We start from the raw sequence: 20,945 nt of genomic DNA on the forward strand, positions 1-20,945 counted from the left end.
AAATACAATACAGAAAGAAAATATTGGTGTTAAAGCTGATTTTTCATACTCTTTTTATTTTCCACACTGGGGTATAATAAATCAACATTTAAAATCAAAATAAAATGTGAATTGTTACTTGAGAAAAGAATGAACATTTAAGGTATGGCAGTGAGAAAAAGTGCTACTTCTCTCATTCTGAGAGCAAAGGGGTTTGCTCTCACATTCATTATGCCTAGTACAGTACTGCTTTAGATTGGAATTCACTTGCAATATCCAATTATGTTCAAGCCAGCAAATGCAGTCCATCCAGGACTCGCTTCTAGCCTCAGCTCTGACAAGATATTCACAAAAAATGATGTCAGACAATAAGTGGATGTTGCTAGGTGGATCTGACCTGTTCCTCTTCAGAGGGGTCATAAAATAAGGTCACATTTATGGCCACTGTTGAGAAAATATGAACTCATCCAGAATCTCATACAAACAGAATTTCAAATACGTTTAAAATGAAAATACTGTTAAAGTAAGTGAGGTTGTGACTTAACCCTGACCCTACCATTTTTCAAATCCATATTTTGCTGAGCAATGTTCAGTGATTTAAGCAAAACACATTAACTACAACACTGGAATCAAGAAAAATGGTTGCAAGATATTTGATTTTGACATAATTTTTCACACTATTTTCTGAAAATACCCATCTGTCACGAGAAATATCAGTCTAAAATACCCAATTTCACTCAATTTTATGTAGTTACCACATTTGATCTTTCATAGGGCACAATACTGGCCTGAAACGCATTATAAGCTACAAATATATGTGTTTTCTAAAGGGATTGTCGTCAAGCATGTCTCAAAAGTCTCCCTTTTTAAATCGCTATGAATTAAATTCAAGTTCTTATCACCACAAGGTTGAGTAGCCAACTAAATTCTGTATTCGGTTTCTGTGTCTTGATCAACACAGAAATCTTGTTGCTTTTCTATTCTAGTAAGCACCGTAGTTAAATGGTAGCCAACCAAGAAATCATGAGAACGCACAAAAATCTTGCGACCTGTATGGCTAACATGGTTTTCATGTATGTATGAGGTTGGAACAGAACGCATATACTCCGTAATGGCTAATGTAAGCACCTCTGTAATTATAAACCCTGTAGTGCAATATATATATATGTGTATATATTTATATGATAATGGCATCTAATCTCTTTACAGAGAGTACACTGTGTCTGATTGTATACCCCTAAACGCACAAGTGGCAAAGCAGAGCTTGAAGGGATCATATTGCAGGTGACATCTGATATGAATTATTACTCTAAAAGTGAAACACCCTGAATAGTCGTTTGAGTCAATACAAGGACATAAACACAAGTGAAGCTCAACCAGTAGAACTGCATGGAGAAGTGGTATAGGAAACGGTACGAGTATTGCTGGTGAAGATAGTCAGTCTTGATCGAAATGTGAAGCTAATCCCCAAAATACCACCTTAACCCAAACCTTTTAGACTCACGTGTCTTCTACAACTTCTGAATGGACTGATATGAACAAAATTTGCACGTAAGTGTACTGAATCTGCATGCCATAGCAAATAATAGTACAATTCTCATACTAAAATTGTGTTTTAGGTTTAATTAGTCTCAGATTGCATGGTCCAAAAGTCCTTTAAAATCAGCCCAGTTCAGACAAAGCTGTAGTTTCATGCTCGTGCTGTCTAAAGCATGCTGGTACTGTATATACTGTATTAGATTCAAATTTAAATCTGCCCACTTCCATTGAAAACCCATATGGGACAGATAACAAGCAGAGTCGTTCTGCTTTAAGGTGGTTAGTCAGTTTGTCATATTCAAACCGCGATGGAGGGTCCTCGTCTCAATTTTCAGCAGCTTTATGAGCTGAGAGCAAAGTAAAGTGTTCATAGTGGTTTCAAATCAGTTCACAAATGGGTTTTTAGTTGCAGAAAACAAGCTTGGCAACAAAGCTGAACACTAGTGACGTAGTAATACTCTGTTCAGGAAGCGTCATCAGGCTTCCTCAAACCTGACAGAATTACACAGAATCTGCTTCGTCTTTTGTATCATCATGGTCTGAAATTCAAAAGGTAGAATCATGAGAAAAGAAGGCCTTTCTCTTCTTTCATGTCAGGCCGGATATGAAGTCTAGAAGTCCTTGTCTGTTTCAAGGACAAGGGCATCATTTGTTTTCTAGACCTGTGTTTCACAGTGTCCATTCAGTCCTTTGTGTGTAAACGTGTGTTTTTGTGGCACATTGTGAGACTCTCGGTTGCTTTGGCTGTATTTTGTGCCTTTTTGAGTGTTGTGTGCTTGTTGGGAATACATGAATGTGTGTGACAGACAGAAGGAGGGCTCAGGGAGGTGTTAATCACTCTTCTTGTGACTTTCAGTTGTCTTCTTTTATTTCCCACTCTCCTTCTTCCTGCTCTTTATGCTCGCCTCTGTCATTTGCGCATTGCAGTTAGATAAAGGCCTCAGGGGTTGTGCCGTTGTTGATCTGGACGTAGATCTTGGGGTCTTCCTCGCGCTCCTGCTTCTCTCTGAGCAGCCGCCTGCCGTAGCACAGAAGATAACTGGGCAGGCAGAATCCCAGCATGCTCAGGACCAGCAACCCCACATTAACCTAAGCAGAAAGACATTAGAGCTTAGATATGAGCAAGCACAAATTAAAGTAAAATAGATTATCAGAAAAGAAAAAGGAGACGGGAGGCAGATCTGGAGGCAAGCTTGTAATTGATTGTAAGGAAGGGCGGAGTTTAGTCTGACGATTCACTGCAAGACTGAGTCAAGATGTTTTGATTTAAAATTATAGGCACGATTTGTGGATGAATTATCGCTTTAAATATCAGTAACAGACTGTCTGCTCACCCAGAGTGGATCCCCATCCAGTGGACCCATCATGGCCATGAAGAGAGGCTGTTGCAACAATGCAAAAAGTGCACTAATGAGGGACTGCATTCCCGTCAGACTTCCAAACTGAGAAGATGGGTACCTGCATTCATAAAAACAAAAAACATTGTTCTTTATACATGATTAAAAGCAACTCCAATCCACATCCACAACTCAAAGCCATACTTACACAGCTGCATACAAGCCCCCAACGGCAGAGTGGATGAAGCCTCTAACAATGGTGTGCAACACAAAGGACAAAATCTAGAAAATAAAAACAAGAAACCAAGGTTACTCAGTTCTTCACCACAGAAAAAATAACTCTAATATTTGTAATGAATAAATAATGGCCAGTCGCTAGCTTTAAAATAAAGTCAGAGTTAGTGCTGCCACTGAGGGGCGCTGTTGTGCTATTGCATCCCAATCCATCAGCTGCAATAACATGTGAGTGGCTCTGCACCACTTTCTCTTCCATTGGGTACTTTATCATCCTACAGACAATGAGACCGATGTTTTGCTCTCAGTTACCTGTAGATGAAGATTGGGCACCAGGCAGGTTATGCCAAAGCCAACCATCAGCAAATTAGTGAAGATGAATGCACGGGTGGCATTGGTGATCTTCTGGATCTGTCTGTCAGGTTTCTTTGGCTGGCTAGGATCCCTGAAGGAAAAGCCATAAGTGCATTACACAGATGCGTTGCCACATTAAGCTTATAATCAAAAAACAATTGCGGATTGGACTGGTTGGTGGTAAGAGTCAAAATGATGCATTAGGCAGCAGGACGCTCAGTGTTACACTCACTTTGCGACTTGTTTCTCATTTTCGTCCTCACACTCTTTGAGCTTCCAGTCCATGACGTAACCAATCACAGGGGCCGTCAAGAGACACAGCAACTGTAGCACCCCGAATATAGATGTGTACATGCTCACTGAGAAAGAAATAAAGTTGAGTTTTAACATTGTTTCAAGGGTCATTACATCAAAAGGGGTTCATTTCGGCAGACAACGATGCCTACTTTTATGACGTGCTACTGTAATACAGATATGCTACAATTCAAAAGTCAGTAAGATGGTAAATCACAGTAAAAACGTGGACAAAATAGAACAAGTAAATAATGTATATATAAAAATATACTATAATATATTAAAATAACAATATATATTTTATATAAAAAATATTGTATCCTTTTAACTTGAGATGGAACATTACAATTATTTAACACTAAACTGCATTATTTGTTTCATAAAAATCATGAATTTACAGCATTTGATAACCCATGACTTGCTCCTATGAAGGTTAGGTGGACAGGTGAACGATTGGATGGACATTAAAACTGTGCACTGCATCCAGTCGGTCTCTAACCACCAAGGGCTTTTACATTGACAACATGAATCAATGTCAAATGAAGGTGGAAAAGGAGGTGAAGGAGGAAGGAACTTGGTGGGGGTTAGTTTGAGACAAGTGAATCAAGAATGCATCTCATTTTGCCTGCAGTCTTACCCATTTCCATCCTCTCCACTGAAAAAACACACCAAGCAGCATGACAGAAGAGAGTGCAAACAGAGGACAAGAGACAGACAGCAAGGAATTAGTAACGTGGACCTGCTGTGGCCATCCGACTTCATATTAAACACATGATTAATAGTGTTAGGCAGCCAATCACAGCGTGTGATATTAGAGAACATTTTAAGAAGGAAGCTGTAAGAGGAGAAGACTAGACTGCAGTAGTGCCTTTTAGCAACCTTTTTCCCCCCAATTTCCCAGTCATTTTCTCCATAGGCATTTCAAATAAATCTTCAATAAAGAGGTTAAGCCTTGAACCAAGCCATACAGCTACAAAATGAATTATAATATTACAAACATTTTTACAAAATTTTTGTAATTTTTGTAAAAATGAAAATTTTAAAGCAGTGTTTTTCTGAAAAATATATAGAAAAAAAGCTTTTTAAGTGTGTATGTGTGCGTGTGTGTGTGTGTGTGTGTGTATATATACACAATGTATATATGAAAATGTATGTATATATATATATATATATATATATATATATATATATATATATATGTGTGTGTGTGTGTGTGCGTGTGTAAAATTACATAAAATAAATATAATTTACATATTGCAAAAAATCACAAACAATTCTAATATAAGTAGACAGAATTATATAAATGTAAACATAACAAAATCACTTCATTATATATATGTATGTATGTATTATGTATGTATGTATGTATGTATGTAGAATACTGTATAAACTTTCTGTAATTACATATAAATCTCTTTGGCTGCAACAAATTCTATGACATCATAAAAATCTATTTCTCTATGGAGAAAATGAATGGGACCTTTACTTCTGGAAACCAACTGTTGCTCTCTGTTCCACAGGTGACATTCAGCGTTTGAGCAGCAGAAACAGCTATTAGCCTGAAGTATCACACAGCATTTGTCAAACACACATACCTTTGCTTAGGTCTCCACCAGCAAGGGACTCCAGAATATTGTTCATGGCCCCCATGTAGAAGATGAGACGGAGCTGAGTCACACACATTGTGATGAGGCTGAGCATGAATATGGGGCTAAAGATGCTCCGCATGAAGGACTGGGCTGAAAAACACATTTAATAAAACTATCATCAATAACAATCCTTCTTATTAAAGAAAATTCTAGTTACAGGTCAAAATTGTACACTGTGATTGGACACCCAACACCTTAAATTATGCACCTAATCGTACTGCCATGGCATTTCCAGAAGCATCTTTCCATGGAAAACCACTATGAACATGGTCATCTCAATTTAACCAGGATGCTTCAATGCCTTTAAAAAATGGCAAAAGTATGCAGGCCCCACAGGGTTCTGTTCACATGGAAAATTCTGTGGTTGTTTGGATGGCCAGGCAACACTTCAATGCCACAGCAACACAGAGGCGGGGGGTTCTGGGTTTGTTAATAATCCACTAATTTGAGGGCCATACATGCATCCACTGACCAGCACTAGAGAGGCCTTTACAATGCCTGTTACCTGGTACATTGGGAATCTGACCTCAACACACCTGATATGCTCTGATTCACATGCACACATACAAACAAACTATCTCATTATGTCCCTAAGCACACACACACACACACTCAGACTTTCCAGCTGCCGGCAATGAGTCAGTAATAGACTGCAGTAATGGAAACACAGGGTGGTGAAGGCATTAGCACTCTAAGGATGACAGTAAGACGGGATCAGCATCAGTCTCTCTATCTCAAACATCTCCAGCAGCGTCTCTAAAATAGCTCTTCTGCGCTACCTGCCCTCTCAACCGCCACCATCTCCACCGCTGCCAATTTTAGCCCCAGACATTCACCAGTGCCATGGCTCCTCCAGAAACGCAGTCTAAATCAATTGCACGCTCCGTTTATTACAAAAGAGCACAACCGGGAGACCCGCTGCGGGCTGCAGAACCCAAAAAAAGGTGCCAGTGGGGAGTGAGTGAGTTTGCAGTATTCTGACAAGTTTGAGGTGAATTTGGAATAATTGCACATCACAGATTTGGGTTAGTAGAAGCAAAGTGCAAACGCAGCATGTGTCTGCAGCCTTGAGTGGTTTGGCAACCTCAGATGTCAGAAACCGTGCTTATGGCTAATGAAGGAATCCCCATGCACAATAAAGGGGATTTACTGAGGAGCGTTCATTAACACCGCCCCACGTCGGCTCAAATATTCCCTGCATGTCTGGACAGCAAGGGGCACACAGCGAGGGGGAAGATGCTGTACAATGGTGAGAGCCAAGTCTCTCTCTGTTCTGTCCAGTTCTTTCAGAAATATGCACGAATTTGGGATTACTTCAATTTGATGAACAAGAACTTTGTTCAAGACATTAAAACAATGGAAATAAATAAGATTTGGTAATCCAATAACCACTATTCTGTCTTTATAATTACCAATCAAGTTGCATTACAGATAACTTTAAATTACTTGGCACTCATGTCACCAGCTCATTAAAATAAAACCTGAATGACACATACTGTTTTATTTTATTAAAAAATATATATTTTTTTATTATTTATTTGTATTATTTATCTTTAGAAAACATTTTATCAGCAAATCAATATTTAAAAAACGTTTGATCAGCAAATCAATATGAATGATTTGCTATGAATTAAACTGAAAAATGAATTGTGTTTGGTGAAAGAACATCTGAGCTGACCAATTTGATTGAATTTCTTCTTCATCTCTTACGGCCTTTATTTTTAGAACTTTTCTTTGTTTTTAATTTCCTAAAACTTAAAGTGTTAGTTAACCCAAAAATGACAATTCTGTCATTAATTACTCACCCTCAAGTCATTACAAACTGTTTGGAACGTCATGAGGGTGAGTAATTAATTACAAAATTTTCATTTTTGGGTGTACTACTAACCCTTTAGAAATCTATATCCTAAAACTTCTATTTTTACATTTGTAAAAATCCCAGATTTTAATGTTTTCAGACTTTTTAGATGAGAAATTACACTGGTCAATAAAAACATGTCAGTAAGAATTGTACTCACATTCCTGCTCAGACTGGACCTCCAGATCGAGGGTTGATAGGCAGAGGTTATTGCCGTCCAGCTGTTGTGGATTGCTCTTCATTGAGTTGCCAACACTCAACCTCCGGCCAACCGTGGTCACCTGCCTGTAGAACTGTTTCCCTGTGATCTTATGGTCAAAGCCCAGCCAGCTGAACTTGATCTTCACACTGTTAAAGAGACCAATTTGAGCGTGAGATACACAATATGTAAAATGTACAGTAATCCATTTTAAATTGTTATTTATTCCTGTGAACTCAAGTATCATTACTCCAGTCTTCAGTGTCACATGATCCTTCAGAAATCATGCTCAAGAAACATTTCTAATTATTATCGATGTTCAAAAAAATTGTGTGGCATTTTTTCAGAATTCTTTGATGAATAGGAAGTTCAAAAGAACAGCGTTTATTTAAAATAGAAATCTTTTGTAAATGTCTTAACTATCACTCTTGATCGAGTTAAAGCATCCTAGCTCAATAAAAGTACTAATTCCTTTAAAAAACATCAGCAATGCACAGACGCTGAACTACATACGTGAAATCCATGTCCTCAGGTCCTGGGAAGGGCTCGAGTGGCCAGTTGAAGAAGCAGTTGATGAAGACCAGGCCGGCACAGCCAGCCCACACCAGAAGAATGGTGATGAAGGCAATACCGAGGTCGTAGATCACCTGATAGAGCAACAATCATCATCAATATCACTCATTTAAGCTCGGCTTATTAAATAAGTCTAAACTGGGACTCAGATTTACCTTTATCCCTGGGAAGGTGACAGCGGATGAGGCATACGAGCCAATCATGAGTGCAATGAAAGTGGAGCGGAGATCACCAAACATGTTGGGAAGCTACAGAAAAGACAAACAGGGGAATAAAAATAAGTTAACATTTTTAGTGACTGTACTTGGGCCTAGTGTCCGTCATGAGTATAAAAAGGAAATATATTTATCTATATTGTCAACATAGTATTCAAACCACAAGCAAAACAAACACAGATTTCTTGTAACAGGAGCCGCTGTAAACATGTCAGATATAGCAGAAGGTATGAAAGTAAACATTACGTCAGTGTAACAGTGATATTCTCTGGTGGGAGCAACAATTAGGAGGGGCACTGCAAAGGCAAATGCAAGCCGGGAATAATTTTAGCAGCGAGAGAAAGTGCGAGGGACACTGGAGAAGCTTGCATATTAACGCTGCTGCCTTTGAGCTGGGCGGAGAAACTGCACTGTCAGGGTAAACAACTGTCAGACCCCACCAAGAAAATATAGAGGGAGGAAGATAGAGAGCGACAGAGAATGTGAGAACGAAGTGGGGCAGAGAGAGCAAGAGGGTATTCTTCAATAGTATCAATAATATTCTTCAGGAGAATTCTTAAAGATCATTAGTCTACAGCACTCTTGAATATTTGTGGCATTTTATTAAAAACAATTTTTTTATTTTATAATTATTATTTATTTTAACAGATTTTTTTTTTTAAATTTGCATTGAAATTTATTTATTTTATTTTTTAAATGTATTTAAATTGATCTTGGCGACAGAAAAAAACAAAAAAAACAAGACACAGATAATAAAACATAAAATAGGAATGAAATAAAAACATAGAATAATGTAATTAATTCATATAATTTTATAAGAAACTTTTTTTACACTTTAGTATTTTAGTAATGCATGTAAAAGTTTTGACATTTGAATTAAGTATAATTAAGTACAATTACATTTTATTTAAGTATAAATGTTTCACTTATTCTCTTATTGTGGTCAACCTGAATGTATAATAAATATAAAATAATTAGCTAAATTCTCTTAGTAAATAGTTTTATATTTGGAGTATAGTATGTCACACCATTATTTTTATTTTATTGTCCAATTTTTTGTTAGACTTGCAGGGTGTCATATTGTTAGTACATGTTCCTTATTTCGTAGGTAATTTCCATTTCCAATTCTTCTACTTCCCACCCGTCGACAGCTGCCAGCGTCTTGCTGTATATGGCATCTCCTCCACAACACACAGTTCAAGATTTTCTAAGAACTCTCTGGACATCTTCCACTTCACGCTTACTCGACAGTCGACTCTAAAAGCTTGTTAAAAACAAAGAACGAAGGAAAGCTCTCCGTTGGAACCCAACCCAGACGTCATTCGCTGCCTCTAATTAGAGTAAAGGTCATCTCAGAGCCAAAACATCCCAGATGACACTCACAATAACTCTCACACACTCAGCGGCCCTAGGCAGCATTGTGCCTGTGGCTGAAGAGGCAGTGCAGGAACAAAGCCAACGACGAACAGAACTCCACATGATGGGCCTGTCAGACGGAGAGTAATGGCTATTTCTTGGAGCTGATTAACATGTGAAGTACCAAGAGACTGTTCTAACAACACTATGTTCTTCTGCTTTCACAGACATTCACCAGCTGCAGGCGGTCACGTGACGTCAGACACTTATTACTAGCAATGTTCTATTCAAATGAAGTTATATGTTTCAATAATATGCAAATTTATTTTAATAATAAAAATGATCAACATTTTCAACAAAGATAATGATTAAAAATTTTACAAATAAGCATATTTGTTGAGCATCATATTAGCATATCGGAATGATTTTTAAAGGATCATGTGACACTAAATCCAGCTTTGCCATCACAGGAGTAAATTGCATTTTAAAATATATTCAAAAAGAAAACATCTATTTTAAATTGTATAACAAAAAAAAAAAAAAACCTGAAGAATCTTGCCATAATCATTTGAGCAGTAGTGTTTATTAGAGAAAAATAGTGATATCTAGTGTTAATTGTGTCACTGGGTGTTTTAACTGTTGGGCTGGGGTTGTCTGAACTTGCATTATAAATCATTTAAAGTGCATGCTATTTTTAGCCTTGAGCTTCCCAGAAGCAGATTTAATTAGGGATTCATGTTTACTGAAGTCACTGAGTGCAATACTTGACTGATTTGTTGAATTACAAGCGAAATTCAGAAATGCTCGTGTTGAAGTATTGTGTCCCACTTTCCAAAAACACCAGTCAAAACTGATTTGTGTGTTATGGTTTTGCGGGAAAACAAATCAATAAATGTTTTAATGAGAAATCACACCCATCCTCAATATGAATTTGGCTTACTCATCTCCGTTGCAAATGACCAAACGGTGTCTAATCCTTTTTCCAGCTCTCTGTCTCTGTGTGAGGAAGGACGGTGAGTCACTGTAAATGGGTTAAGGGGGAGGGCAATGAAGTGGCTAAATCATACTTGCTACCCTGAGAAAAAGACGACAAGAGAGAGGAAATGAACACAGGGACAGAAGTGAAAGAAAAAGCCAGTGAAGGCTGCCCAGATCCTGACATTACAAAGTCCTAATGTAACTGCCGTAGAGTCACAGAGAGACTGTCTGTCTGTGATATTCATACTTAATATGCACTTAATTATTATTTGTTTCAAATTTAGATGTCTGGTTGGCCCTGGCGCATTTAGATGACTAATTATAAAATAAAAAACATTCATCATTCAGTCATTGCCAAAGGACATATGGCAAAACACCAATGAGAACAACATGAAGAGCATGTCTCTGATAACCATGTGTTTTTTAATCTAATGTTTTCTGGAGTCTAAACGCCACCCTAAGCCATTTTTCTATTCTCATCTACACATCACTCAGCATCATAAAAGAAATGGGTTACAAATGGATTAAATGCAGAAATGAAGAAAAAACAGCATTAGTGCATCCGAGAGTAAAAAACAGAGCTAAGATAAAGAGGAACAGGATATCCTGTATCTATAATATACATTTACTTAAAAACAAGACAATAAGATGTTTCAGATAATGTACCTATATTTATTTTAACCCATTGGTCAACAGATGTCGATGGTTTTAAGAGCAAAACAACCAACGTCTGAGGTTGTGTTGGGAAAGACTTGATATGATTGCTTGTCACAGAGCCAGTGGGAAGGCAGATAGTGATAGACAGAGAGCTAAATCGGGAAAAGAAGAGAGCTGGAGGAATGGACGGATGAAGGATTGAGGGCAGACAGTAAATCAGGTGGCTGGGACACTGCTGCCAGCGGAGGGGGTTGGGGACAGTCCCGCCGTTAAACAGAAAGCTGAGTCAGTGCACTGGGAAAACATGAGGTGTGCTGGGAGGAAACACAAGCTCTGCGGCACTCTACTGCAGCTGGGTTATTAACTGCTGAGTGAGCAAACACAGAGACACAGATAGAGAGACAGAAAAGTGAGGAAAAAAGAGGAAGAAGGGTAAACAGACAGCTTCACCCTGCACTCTTAGGGTTTGTCTTCAGAATAAATACAACGTTCAGAAATCTTTCTCTTCTGCAGTTCAGTAAACTAGATTTCTGAAGGAAGTGTAAGCGGTAGACTACTTGACAGTGAAAAACTCACCGCCATGTTCCTCGAACGTTTCGGCTGGTTTCGGCTGATAAAGGGTGTGTCGATTAGCATTGCAATATAAATATACATTATCCATAAGAAAATACCTGAGATCGCTTAATGATGTGATCGTGTGTTTATTCTCATTATGCATTTTATTCTTTATTCAGCTACAGCGAGCGACAGCTGGCAAGTTATTTGTTTTATTACTCCTATGAGTCTCACTTGTAGACTTTCTGCACGAGGGTGCCCTCCGGTTTCAAGTATGAATGAAACAAATCACAAGTGAGAGTTTAACGCTCCATAATGGTGTTGTCGCTGGCTTATCATGTGTCATCATATTATTGTATGTATACTATTCATTTTCAAATATCACCAATATTGGTATATTGTGACACCACTAATTAATAAATAACGATATTTCATTACAAGGGTTGTGGGTAGTTACCAAAACACTGATCTAGGCGGTTGACAAACCATTGGTTGGAAAAATCGCTGAGAAAGATAACTTTGTTTTGTTTAAATGCATAGCCCAACAGCCTTTAGAAAGGATCCTTAATAAATCCTTAATAAATCTAAAAATAGTAACAATAATGGAGCTATTAAGAGATACATCCAAACAACAGATGTCAGACGGTCAGAACTATACTGTGAACCCCAGGTTCTAACCTCTGGCCACAACTACCAGCAGTGCACAACACACAGTATACAGAACAGCTGGGAAAGGGTTATAAGAGCACAACAGCTGAGATAACAGCCTGTACTGTTCCACTTTGCGCTCATGCATGCCAGTTCACTCACTCTGTGTGTGTGTGTTTTTCTCTCTGTGTATGTAACACATGGAGGGTTGCCTGAACAGGCAGAGGCATGGTGCAAATGTAGAGGAAGAACCCAGGACAGAACATCAACAACACAAGCAGAGAAACTGGTTGTGGCAACAGCTTTGCCTTCAGCTATGAACTCACGAGACCCTATGATGTCAGATCAGCGTGCAGAAACAAGAGACAACCACCTTTCAGCTGGCAATCAGCACAACTTCCTGTTTACTTCGACCCAGTGTGCTCTCTTTACATTTCCTGGTGATGTTTCGCAATATGAACCCTATGCACTGCAGATGTTACACTGAACACATGACTAGATAAAGGGACACAACAGCTCTGAATGAACTTACTGTCTACTTCAGCTCTATTCTAAGGCAGCATACTCAACAGAACTTCATAAGTGACCGATTTGGAATGTGCTATAGATTAGAAACAGACTGATCTGTGTAGCGATGGACATTTTCTAGAGGTTACATGGTTATATCAGCAGGTTGCAGCAAGTAACTTTCTTTAATGTGATGTGATGTGACGTGACATTCAGCCAAGTATGGTGACCCATACTCAGAATTCGTGCTTTGCATTTAAACCCATCCAAAGTGCACACACATAGCAGTGAACACACACACACACACCGTGAACACACACCCAGAGCAGTGGGCAGCCATTTATGCTGCGGCGGATGGGGAGCAGTTGGGGGTTTGGTGCCTTGCTCAAGGGCACCTAAGTCGTGGTATTGCCCACAACCTTAGGGTTAGGAGTCAAACTCTCTAACCACTAGGCCATTTTCCCCACTTCTTTTTTCTTCCCTTTTTTTTTTTTTAAATGAGTGAGTCATTGATTCATTAATGCAGTGACTGTCTGAATTTGAAATGTCATGCTACAAACTATTCTTGCTATTTCTCCCATACTTTTATATGGCATAAATAGAATATTATTGTTATTTCGAATTCAGCCACTGTCTTTAAGAGTGCCATTGCTAGGTGGTTTCTATGTTGTTGATCAAAAACTATTTCAAATCACTGTCAATATCAGGCCATTTCTAGGATGCTGGAAATCCAGCTCAGAAAAGAGTCTCTTTAAGGATGAATAAATGATGATGCAGCAATGTTTGGGAGCAGGAAACAGTGGCGTGTGGCCAGTTAGCAAGACTGCACCATGGCCTTTGTGCAAAAGACTGCAGAGGACACCCATGGAGACCCACAAATATGACACGAGCACTTACTGTGAGCGAGGTGAAGGTCATGCACATTCCTCCAAATCCGTTCAGGGCTAAGGCAAAGAAGATCAGGATGGAAAGATCTGTAAAAGAAACAGACAAAAGAGGTCAAAGAGAGCAGAGACAGACAGGTAATAACAGAGTGGTGGTCTTATGTGGATTTGAATACATACTTCTAGGGTCATTTGCTCCATATGCAATCAGGATGCAGGAGAAGGCAAACGAGGCACTAGGAAAAGATTATATATGGTTATATATGTAAATATAAATTTATATATGATAATATTTTCACCACATGAATGTAGTGTATTTTTCTCCTATACCTGCCAAGCAGCCTTAATTTCCGCGGGCCGTATTTGTCCATGATGATGCCGAGGGGCAGAGTGATGGCACTGAGGAGGAAGGAGCCAATGGTGAAGGCCAGGTTCAGCATCTCATCTTGCTCTTTGCAGATAACCCAGCCATTCATCTGAAGATTATCCTCCTCCTCACCTTCTGGGACTTCTGTTGTATCATTTTCAATCTCAGATACGTTCTGCCCTGTACTGTTACCTGGAGAATTGGAGAGGGCAGGAAAGAATGAACCCAAACTGAGCAATCTAAATAACCAAACTAGCACTAACCAACGTGGACCAGTGTGTAAATTCATGCCAGTCTTTTCAGGCGGGTAGTCAGCTGTCACACACTCACATGGAAACTCTATGGACTAATTAGAACCCTGACTTCGAGGAAACCAGTAATGGAGTAAAACAGGAAACACCTTTGTGAGATATTTCGGCCACCGTCGTGCCCCTCTCTCAAAGCCACCAGGATGCTGGGCAAAGGGTCAAATAAACAAGCTGCTATACACAGTAAACAACTAGCAGAAATAGAATGAGAGTCAATCTGAACCCCCATTGGAGCTCAGCCTCCAAAACCAACACCTTCCTACCTCCCACTAGGCAAGAGCACCTTGACTAACATTTAACCCTGTTGTTTCACCCAGGCTTCCCTGCTTGTTTTGACTAGGGATAATCATACCTTGGCTGGGTAACGAGTCTCCTACTTGGTTTTTGAAGATTCCAGAACACTGTTTGTCCTTGTGTTCTCTTAAAACGCAAACAGCCCTGAAGATGTTCTGGAATAACTTGTTCTGGGAAGGACAGATGGGGGACGGGGCGGTTTGCAGCACATGGAGGAAGCTGTTATGAACATAACAGGGTGGGCAAGAGACAGAGGGCCTTTGTGTGAGGGATTTTTGTTCAAATGTGATCAGTAAACATACAAATGAACTGTGTTTGTGGAGCAGAGATGACCTGAGGAGGTGACTGAAGATGAGAAGAATTGGTTTTAAAGCTCAATGATTGATTTTTAGAGGACACATATCTGCTGCGCTTTGGATGTTTTGCTGAGTAATAAAAGAGGAGCTGCCTTAAGTCAATACACACCAGTTTCAATAGCTGCTGCAGTTAGCAGTTACAAACGAACACAAAAGTAGTGTTTTTACTCTTTTTCACAAAATTAATTAATAAATAACATTGCTCTCTTATTAAGTCTACAATTTGAGCCACATTTCATCTCAAATTCAAAAGGAGATTACATTTTATAAAATGTAATGGATAAAAAATTAAGACTATATTGAGACTGTTAAGATTTCTTGGATTGTTAAATTATTATTATTTTTTTTTATAACAATGAATGCGATAAATGAATCGCATGTGAAGTTTGGGGTCAGGATTTTTATTTGTTATTTTTTTATACTTCTATTTAGCACTTAAATTACACATTTAGGGCACATTAAATTTATCAACTCTGACAGTAAAGACATTTATAATATTACAAAAAATATATATTTCAACAGTGTTCTTTTAAGCTTTCTATTCACCAAAGAATCCTGAAAAAAGGGTTTCAACAAAGAAAAAAAACCTTTTAATTTTAATATTTATTGTTTGTTTGTTTGTTTGAGATTGTAAAATCAGAATTGTAGAATGATGTCTGAAGAAATTTCTAGAAATTACTTTAATTAATTAATTGTAAATTATAAAAATATTTCACAAAATTACAGATCAAATATTTTTTGATCAAATAAATGGAGCTTTGATTCGCATAAGAGACTTCTCTTAAAAACATTTTTAAAAATTGTAGTGTATAACTGAAGTGTTTTTCATAAATAAAATATAAATTAAAAATACATAAAATTGTATAAATATTTTACAAAAAGACATGCAAAAACAGGTTTCATTTTCTTCATGAAAAATATTTCTTTCTTTGCTTTTGGAATGAAATAGGAGTTGCAGATGTTCTTGACAGGTATTGTTGGATTCACCTTTTAGGTCTTTTCAGACAAGCAATGAGCTCTATTTCAAATGTTTCATAAGCCATTGTTCCACTAGATCTAATCGGAAAAAAAAGCTAAGACAGCCAGGCCTGAATTTCCATTTGCTTTGATATGAAGAAGTGAGAGAAGAACAGAAAAATAATTCAACACAAATCTGAAGCACAAAAGACATCATGAACTCAGACTCGGCCAGATGTGCGAGGCCAAAGCATGTAGCCAGACAAGCATTTTCCTGGTCAGTGTTTCCTCACGTCTGCGGATTAAAGAGAACCAACCAGCTGATAACAAAATAATCTCATATTTACATTGAGCAAACGCTTGAGCCACATTTACATCCTTGTGTCATCAGTGTCTGGAATCGCTGAACTAGATGCTGACAACAGTTGAAATGAAAGATAGAAGGGAAGTGTGAATGTGCAGAATTGCAATGTGCACTGATATCTGCATTATCCCTCAATATCGCATCAATAAAAGTGACTAAATGGTGTTGAGCAAGCTATTACTAAATGTTAGCTAACAGCTAGGAGACCTGAGGAGAAGAAAAGCCAGGTTCTTGTTTTTGGGAATCCGTCACACTTCACATCGCAGTGTGAACCACAAACTCTCATACACCAGAAGTGAAGAACGCCGGCCAGACGTGCACTTTATATCATGGAGATGGTGTTTACTTATGGATCATAAGATATCAAAGTAGCCAGGCTGTTTTTTCATTCTTCAAACAAATTGCATAAATTTGTTTTCACCAAGGTGTGTTAAATCATTTAAGAGGCAGATTTCATAGTGGAAAAATAAATCAGGGCCAGTTCAGAGCAACTGAACTCCTGAACTCGTTCACTGAAAAAGTCACAAAGCAGCACAGAAAGAAGTGTTTGAAGAACAAGACATGACGCTCTAAAGGAAACCTCAGACGGTTGTCAACAAGCAGATATTATGAAACCACTAGCCTCCATGTCGAATTTCCAGCAACCACCTGACAGTACACATTAAGAACAGACATGAGCAGTCAACAAAAATCAAATAGCATAGCTTTTCTTCATTGTTGCACACTTTTCCCCTCTCATATATATATGTTGGATATATTTATTTTGCATACCCAGAAGGTTAAGTAGCACATGGCTTCCATGTTTTTTCTTACCAATAATAGTTACATGAACCCCATTAGCAATGGTGCAATATGATTTTAAGATCATCAGTACATGATGTAAATGAATGGATGCAGGTTATATAAATAAATAAAGTTAATCTTGGACATCAGTAGGAACACACTGTTCATAGATGTACCAGACACGTTATGACCCGGACACACATTATTGTGTTGTAAGAGCTGTAAGCAGATCTGAACAGTATGTTCCTGAGTAAGAGTCCACATTCATCTGGATTAATTAAGCAAGTCTCTCTAAAGTATTCTTAAGAATTTATAGTTTGATTCAACTATTTATTTCATATTAAGACCTTAAGAAGATACAGCTGCACTTGAAAGATTCTTTACTGTATTGTATAATAAGCGAAGCAGACTGATGTCCTCTAGTCTGTTTACCGTGAAATCAACTCTGTGACGGAGCTCAAGTTATCTAGCCCCCCTTTGCCAATGTTCTGATGCCAAACAAGCTTGTAGATGCTGTCTGTAATTCCTAATGGCAACACAAGCTTGAAGGCTTCCAAATAAGGTGCACTGACTCTTAGTGATCGACTGATATTCAGGTTTGGATTCCTCCACTAGCCTTGTGATGGGTGCCAGACACACATTCTGTATTACATTTACTGACACAATGAAGTGATTAAAAATATATATAAACCATTGCAGTTTCAGAGAGCAGCCTCTATTGCGAAATAAAAAAAATGTTGTAGGTCAAATAACCTTTTTTTTTTGAGTGTTTAAAGTTACTACATCCCAAAAAAATATTAGGTCAAGCAGCCAAACGTTTATTGTTCAAATCTGAGAAGGGAACATGTCAAAACTAAGCTATTAAAGCCATTAATATGAGATATAGGTACCATTTTCCTTTGATGTTCATGTAATTATTTGCAGCATTCAAATTTGGCATTTATAGTGCATTAAATGTCTTTATGAGTGTCAATAAATGTATTTTTGTTTTTGCAACCTGCGCTGAGTGCACTTTTTCTCCTCTTTCTTACCTGGTTCTCTGCAGAGATAGGAGTAAAAGCCCTCTGATTTTAGCATAATGAGCAGTGAGCCCCATCCAAGCAGGACAGCAGAGAACAACAGGTTTTCGATCACCGCAGTAATCGCCATCCACCATCGCCTGGAGAAGGCTGTGGCCAGTGAAGGGGCCATGACTGAAGGAGATGATACAGTCTGTGCTGGTAATACTTAGGATAAACCCCTAAACACTGGGAAATCCTGTGAAAGTGGCAATTGATTTGGGCATTAGATATTTAATGGTACATTTTAAATGATATTATGGTAAATTTACCATATTATTAAATTATAAGCACATGTACATATTATATGCATGTATAATGATAATTTACAGGTTTGCTTCATTTTTTTATTCTCCCAACGATTTCACAACACTGTTTCACACCATATAGAGTTATAGATAATTAACAAATGTTAATTTGTTGGCAGTTTGTTGTAACCGCAAATCATTTTTTTCCCATTTCTATGTCTTCCAAAACAGCTCATAAAAAAACCCGTTTCAAAAGATGTTGTTGTTGATTGAAACTCCGCCCATTTGTCCGCTCTAGTCTCGCCCTGTTATCCTCCGATTGGCTGTTCGAACGTTCGCTTCTCTCCTCATTGGCCACGCGCTAAACAGATTCAGAGAGCAGCTCCACGTGAGACCAAGATCCAGCCGGTTCGAACCAGTGCGGCGCGAGTCGATGCTTTGTGCTGCAAATCATATCTTTGTCCAAAATCTATTTAACCACGGGGAAGTTGCATTGCGTTATAATTATACGATACGATTCTGTTCTTATCTTTGCATAAGCGAAGCGGTTTGCTGAATCCAAATACAAAATAATCTCGTACAAACTATTTCATATGTTAACTTAAGATAAAGGGCATTGGAAATCGGTCATTTTCTTTTCTGATTTGTGCGCGGTGTCTCATTTGTGTTAACGATAACAGTATGTAGCGGAAAACAAGCAACCCTAAAACTGGTCTGAACTGGACAGGCATCATCATCATCATCATCGCCTCCGCCTGTGTGTATGTAACGTTAGCCCTCTCCCCTCCTTCCTCATACAGAGCTCAGCTGCTCCATGTATACACTCTGCACACTGAATAATAACAGACGCGATAAACCCACTTCCTTGTTATCGCTTCACACTTTTTTCTGCACTAAGTTAAATATACTCGCTGTATAAATGCGGATATTGAAATATATAGATCTCATATATGATGTACAAGCAGTTCTATTTCCCATGCATGATATGAAACTGCAAAACACGATTTCTGACGGCAGATTTAAAAGCCCGTATAACAAGAAAAATCCAATTAAACGCCACGTACATGACAACCATTAAGCATTTTTCGGAAATAACTGTCGAAGCTATTAGTGCAAGTATAATACACAGCTGCTTGCGGTAGACATTGAACAAAGTTGCGGTATAAAACTATACAGCGCATTATATATAAATCAATCAACACGTCTCAGTTCAGCTAGAGTTCATAAAGCAAAAACGTACTGACATTATAAAATACAGATGAAAATGTGCTATAGTCGTTGTCTTTTTGCAGAATTGTAAAAAAAAAAAAAAAAGATTCTAATATTTTAGCAAAATATAATCGGGTTAAAACTAAAATTATTCTTCATAAATGATTTTGAATGAACTAATGCAATGGGCTTCTTAATACAATATCAACAGCCTTAACAGGTAAACTTTCAACAGAGCATCCTTAAAAAAAGTCATACCTATTTCCTTTACCGAATCCTCGCTTCGGCTGTCTTCAGGGTTAGAAAAGGTATAAACGACCTTCTGGTGCCGAGTTCACTCTTTTGGTTATGTTCATGTATCAGTTTATATTCCAACATCTCTTATTCTCGGTTTTATATTTGCACCTCTTGCTTCACACAAACAAGCCAACTTGCCCATTGGCTGGCTCCTGAGCTAGAGATGAGACTAGCCAATCAGAGCGCCGCTCGTCGAAGATGTATAAATAATTTCACATTATATTTTGCTGCAGCTCAAAGAAAATTCACAGAACACGCTGGACTGTGTGGGGTTGTGGTCTCTGCTGCCATGCTACTGTGTTTGATTACCGTTTATGACTTTTAAAACATTCATACAAAACACACACACACACAGACACAAACTAAACAAAGAAACCGTTTTAACTTCATGATTTCTCCAGATGTTAACCAAACTTATATTGACCAATTATATTTGTCTACTGCAAAACCTCAGGACCACTGGTTCATGTACCTTAACTGAAATCGCCAAATGTCTCGATGTAGTACAGTATGTTTTATCCCCCCAAGAAAAAGGAACAACATCAACTCTGGGAATCAGATGTAAGCTCTTTTAAAACTTCTGAAGTCGCATTTATCAGTGGTCCATATGAACGCAATTCATATTGTAGCCTATAATGGGAGTAGAAAATATAAAAAACATATCATAATACAAGGGAACTGAACAAATGACATTTTATTGTTTCTTGTACTCTTTCTAAGCACTAAACTGAACAACGAGGTGATATGAGCCTGAAAACATCACGACGACATCTAGTGGTTTAAATGGGCAACTACATGAAAATACAGACACCAAGCGGGGATTTTTTTTATAAGGTTAAAGATGTTAAATATTACTCCGGTGCTGTGCCCATTTTCGACACCTTGCAA

The 20,945-nt window shown here is 38.1% G+C and overlaps 1 protein-coding gene across 1 annotated transcript; it reads right to left on the minus strand.

Annotated features, from left to right (window-relative positions):
• Nucleotides 1-102: 102 nt before the first annotated feature.
• On the minus strand, nucleotides 103-20,174 carry LOC113114841 (large neutral amino acids transporter small subunit 4-like). Its single transcript, XM_026281909.1, has 14 exons — nucleotides 20,019-20,174; nucleotides 18,277-18,502; nucleotides 14,147-14,375; nucleotides 13,997-14,052; nucleotides 13,830-13,906; nucleotides 8,172-8,264; nucleotides 7,957-8,090; nucleotides 7,405-7,592; nucleotides 5,333-5,476; nucleotides 3,676-3,802; nucleotides 3,402-3,534; nucleotides 3,064-3,137; nucleotides 2,853-2,976; nucleotides 103-2,607 (listed from the first exon to the last, which is right to left on the minus strand). Exons 2-14 carry the CDS (start codon nucleotides 18,434-18,436, stop codon nucleotides 2,446-2,448), a joined length of 1,701 nt encoding a protein of 566 aa, XP_026137694.1. The 5' UTR covers nucleotides 18,437-18,502; nucleotides 20,019-20,174; the 3' UTR covers nucleotides 103-2,445.
• Between the last annotated feature and the right edge of the window lie 771 nt (nucleotides 20,175-20,945).

Source organism: Carassius auratus, chromosome 15 (assembly GCF_003368295.1).
Source record: "Carassius auratus strain Wakin chromosome 15, ASM336829v1, whole genome shotgun sequence".
Classification (NCBI taxonomy): Eukaryota; Metazoa; Chordata; class Actinopteri; order Cypriniformes; family Cyprinidae; genus Carassius; species Carassius auratus.

Coding starts and splice junctions, on each gene's coding strand:
- LOC113114841 (XM_026281909.1), bottom strand. CDS start 18,436: ATGGCCCCTTCACTGGCCACAGCCTTCTCCAGGCGATGGTGGATGGCG. Junction 14,376..18,276: donor CTATCTCTGCAGAGAACCAG/GTAAGAAAGAGG, acceptor CCAATTCTCCAG/GTAACAGTACAGGGCAGAAC. Junction 8,265..13,829: donor TGACCTTCACCTCGCTCACA/GTAAGTGCTCGT, acceptor TCTTTTCTGTAG/CTTCCCAACATGTTTGGTGA.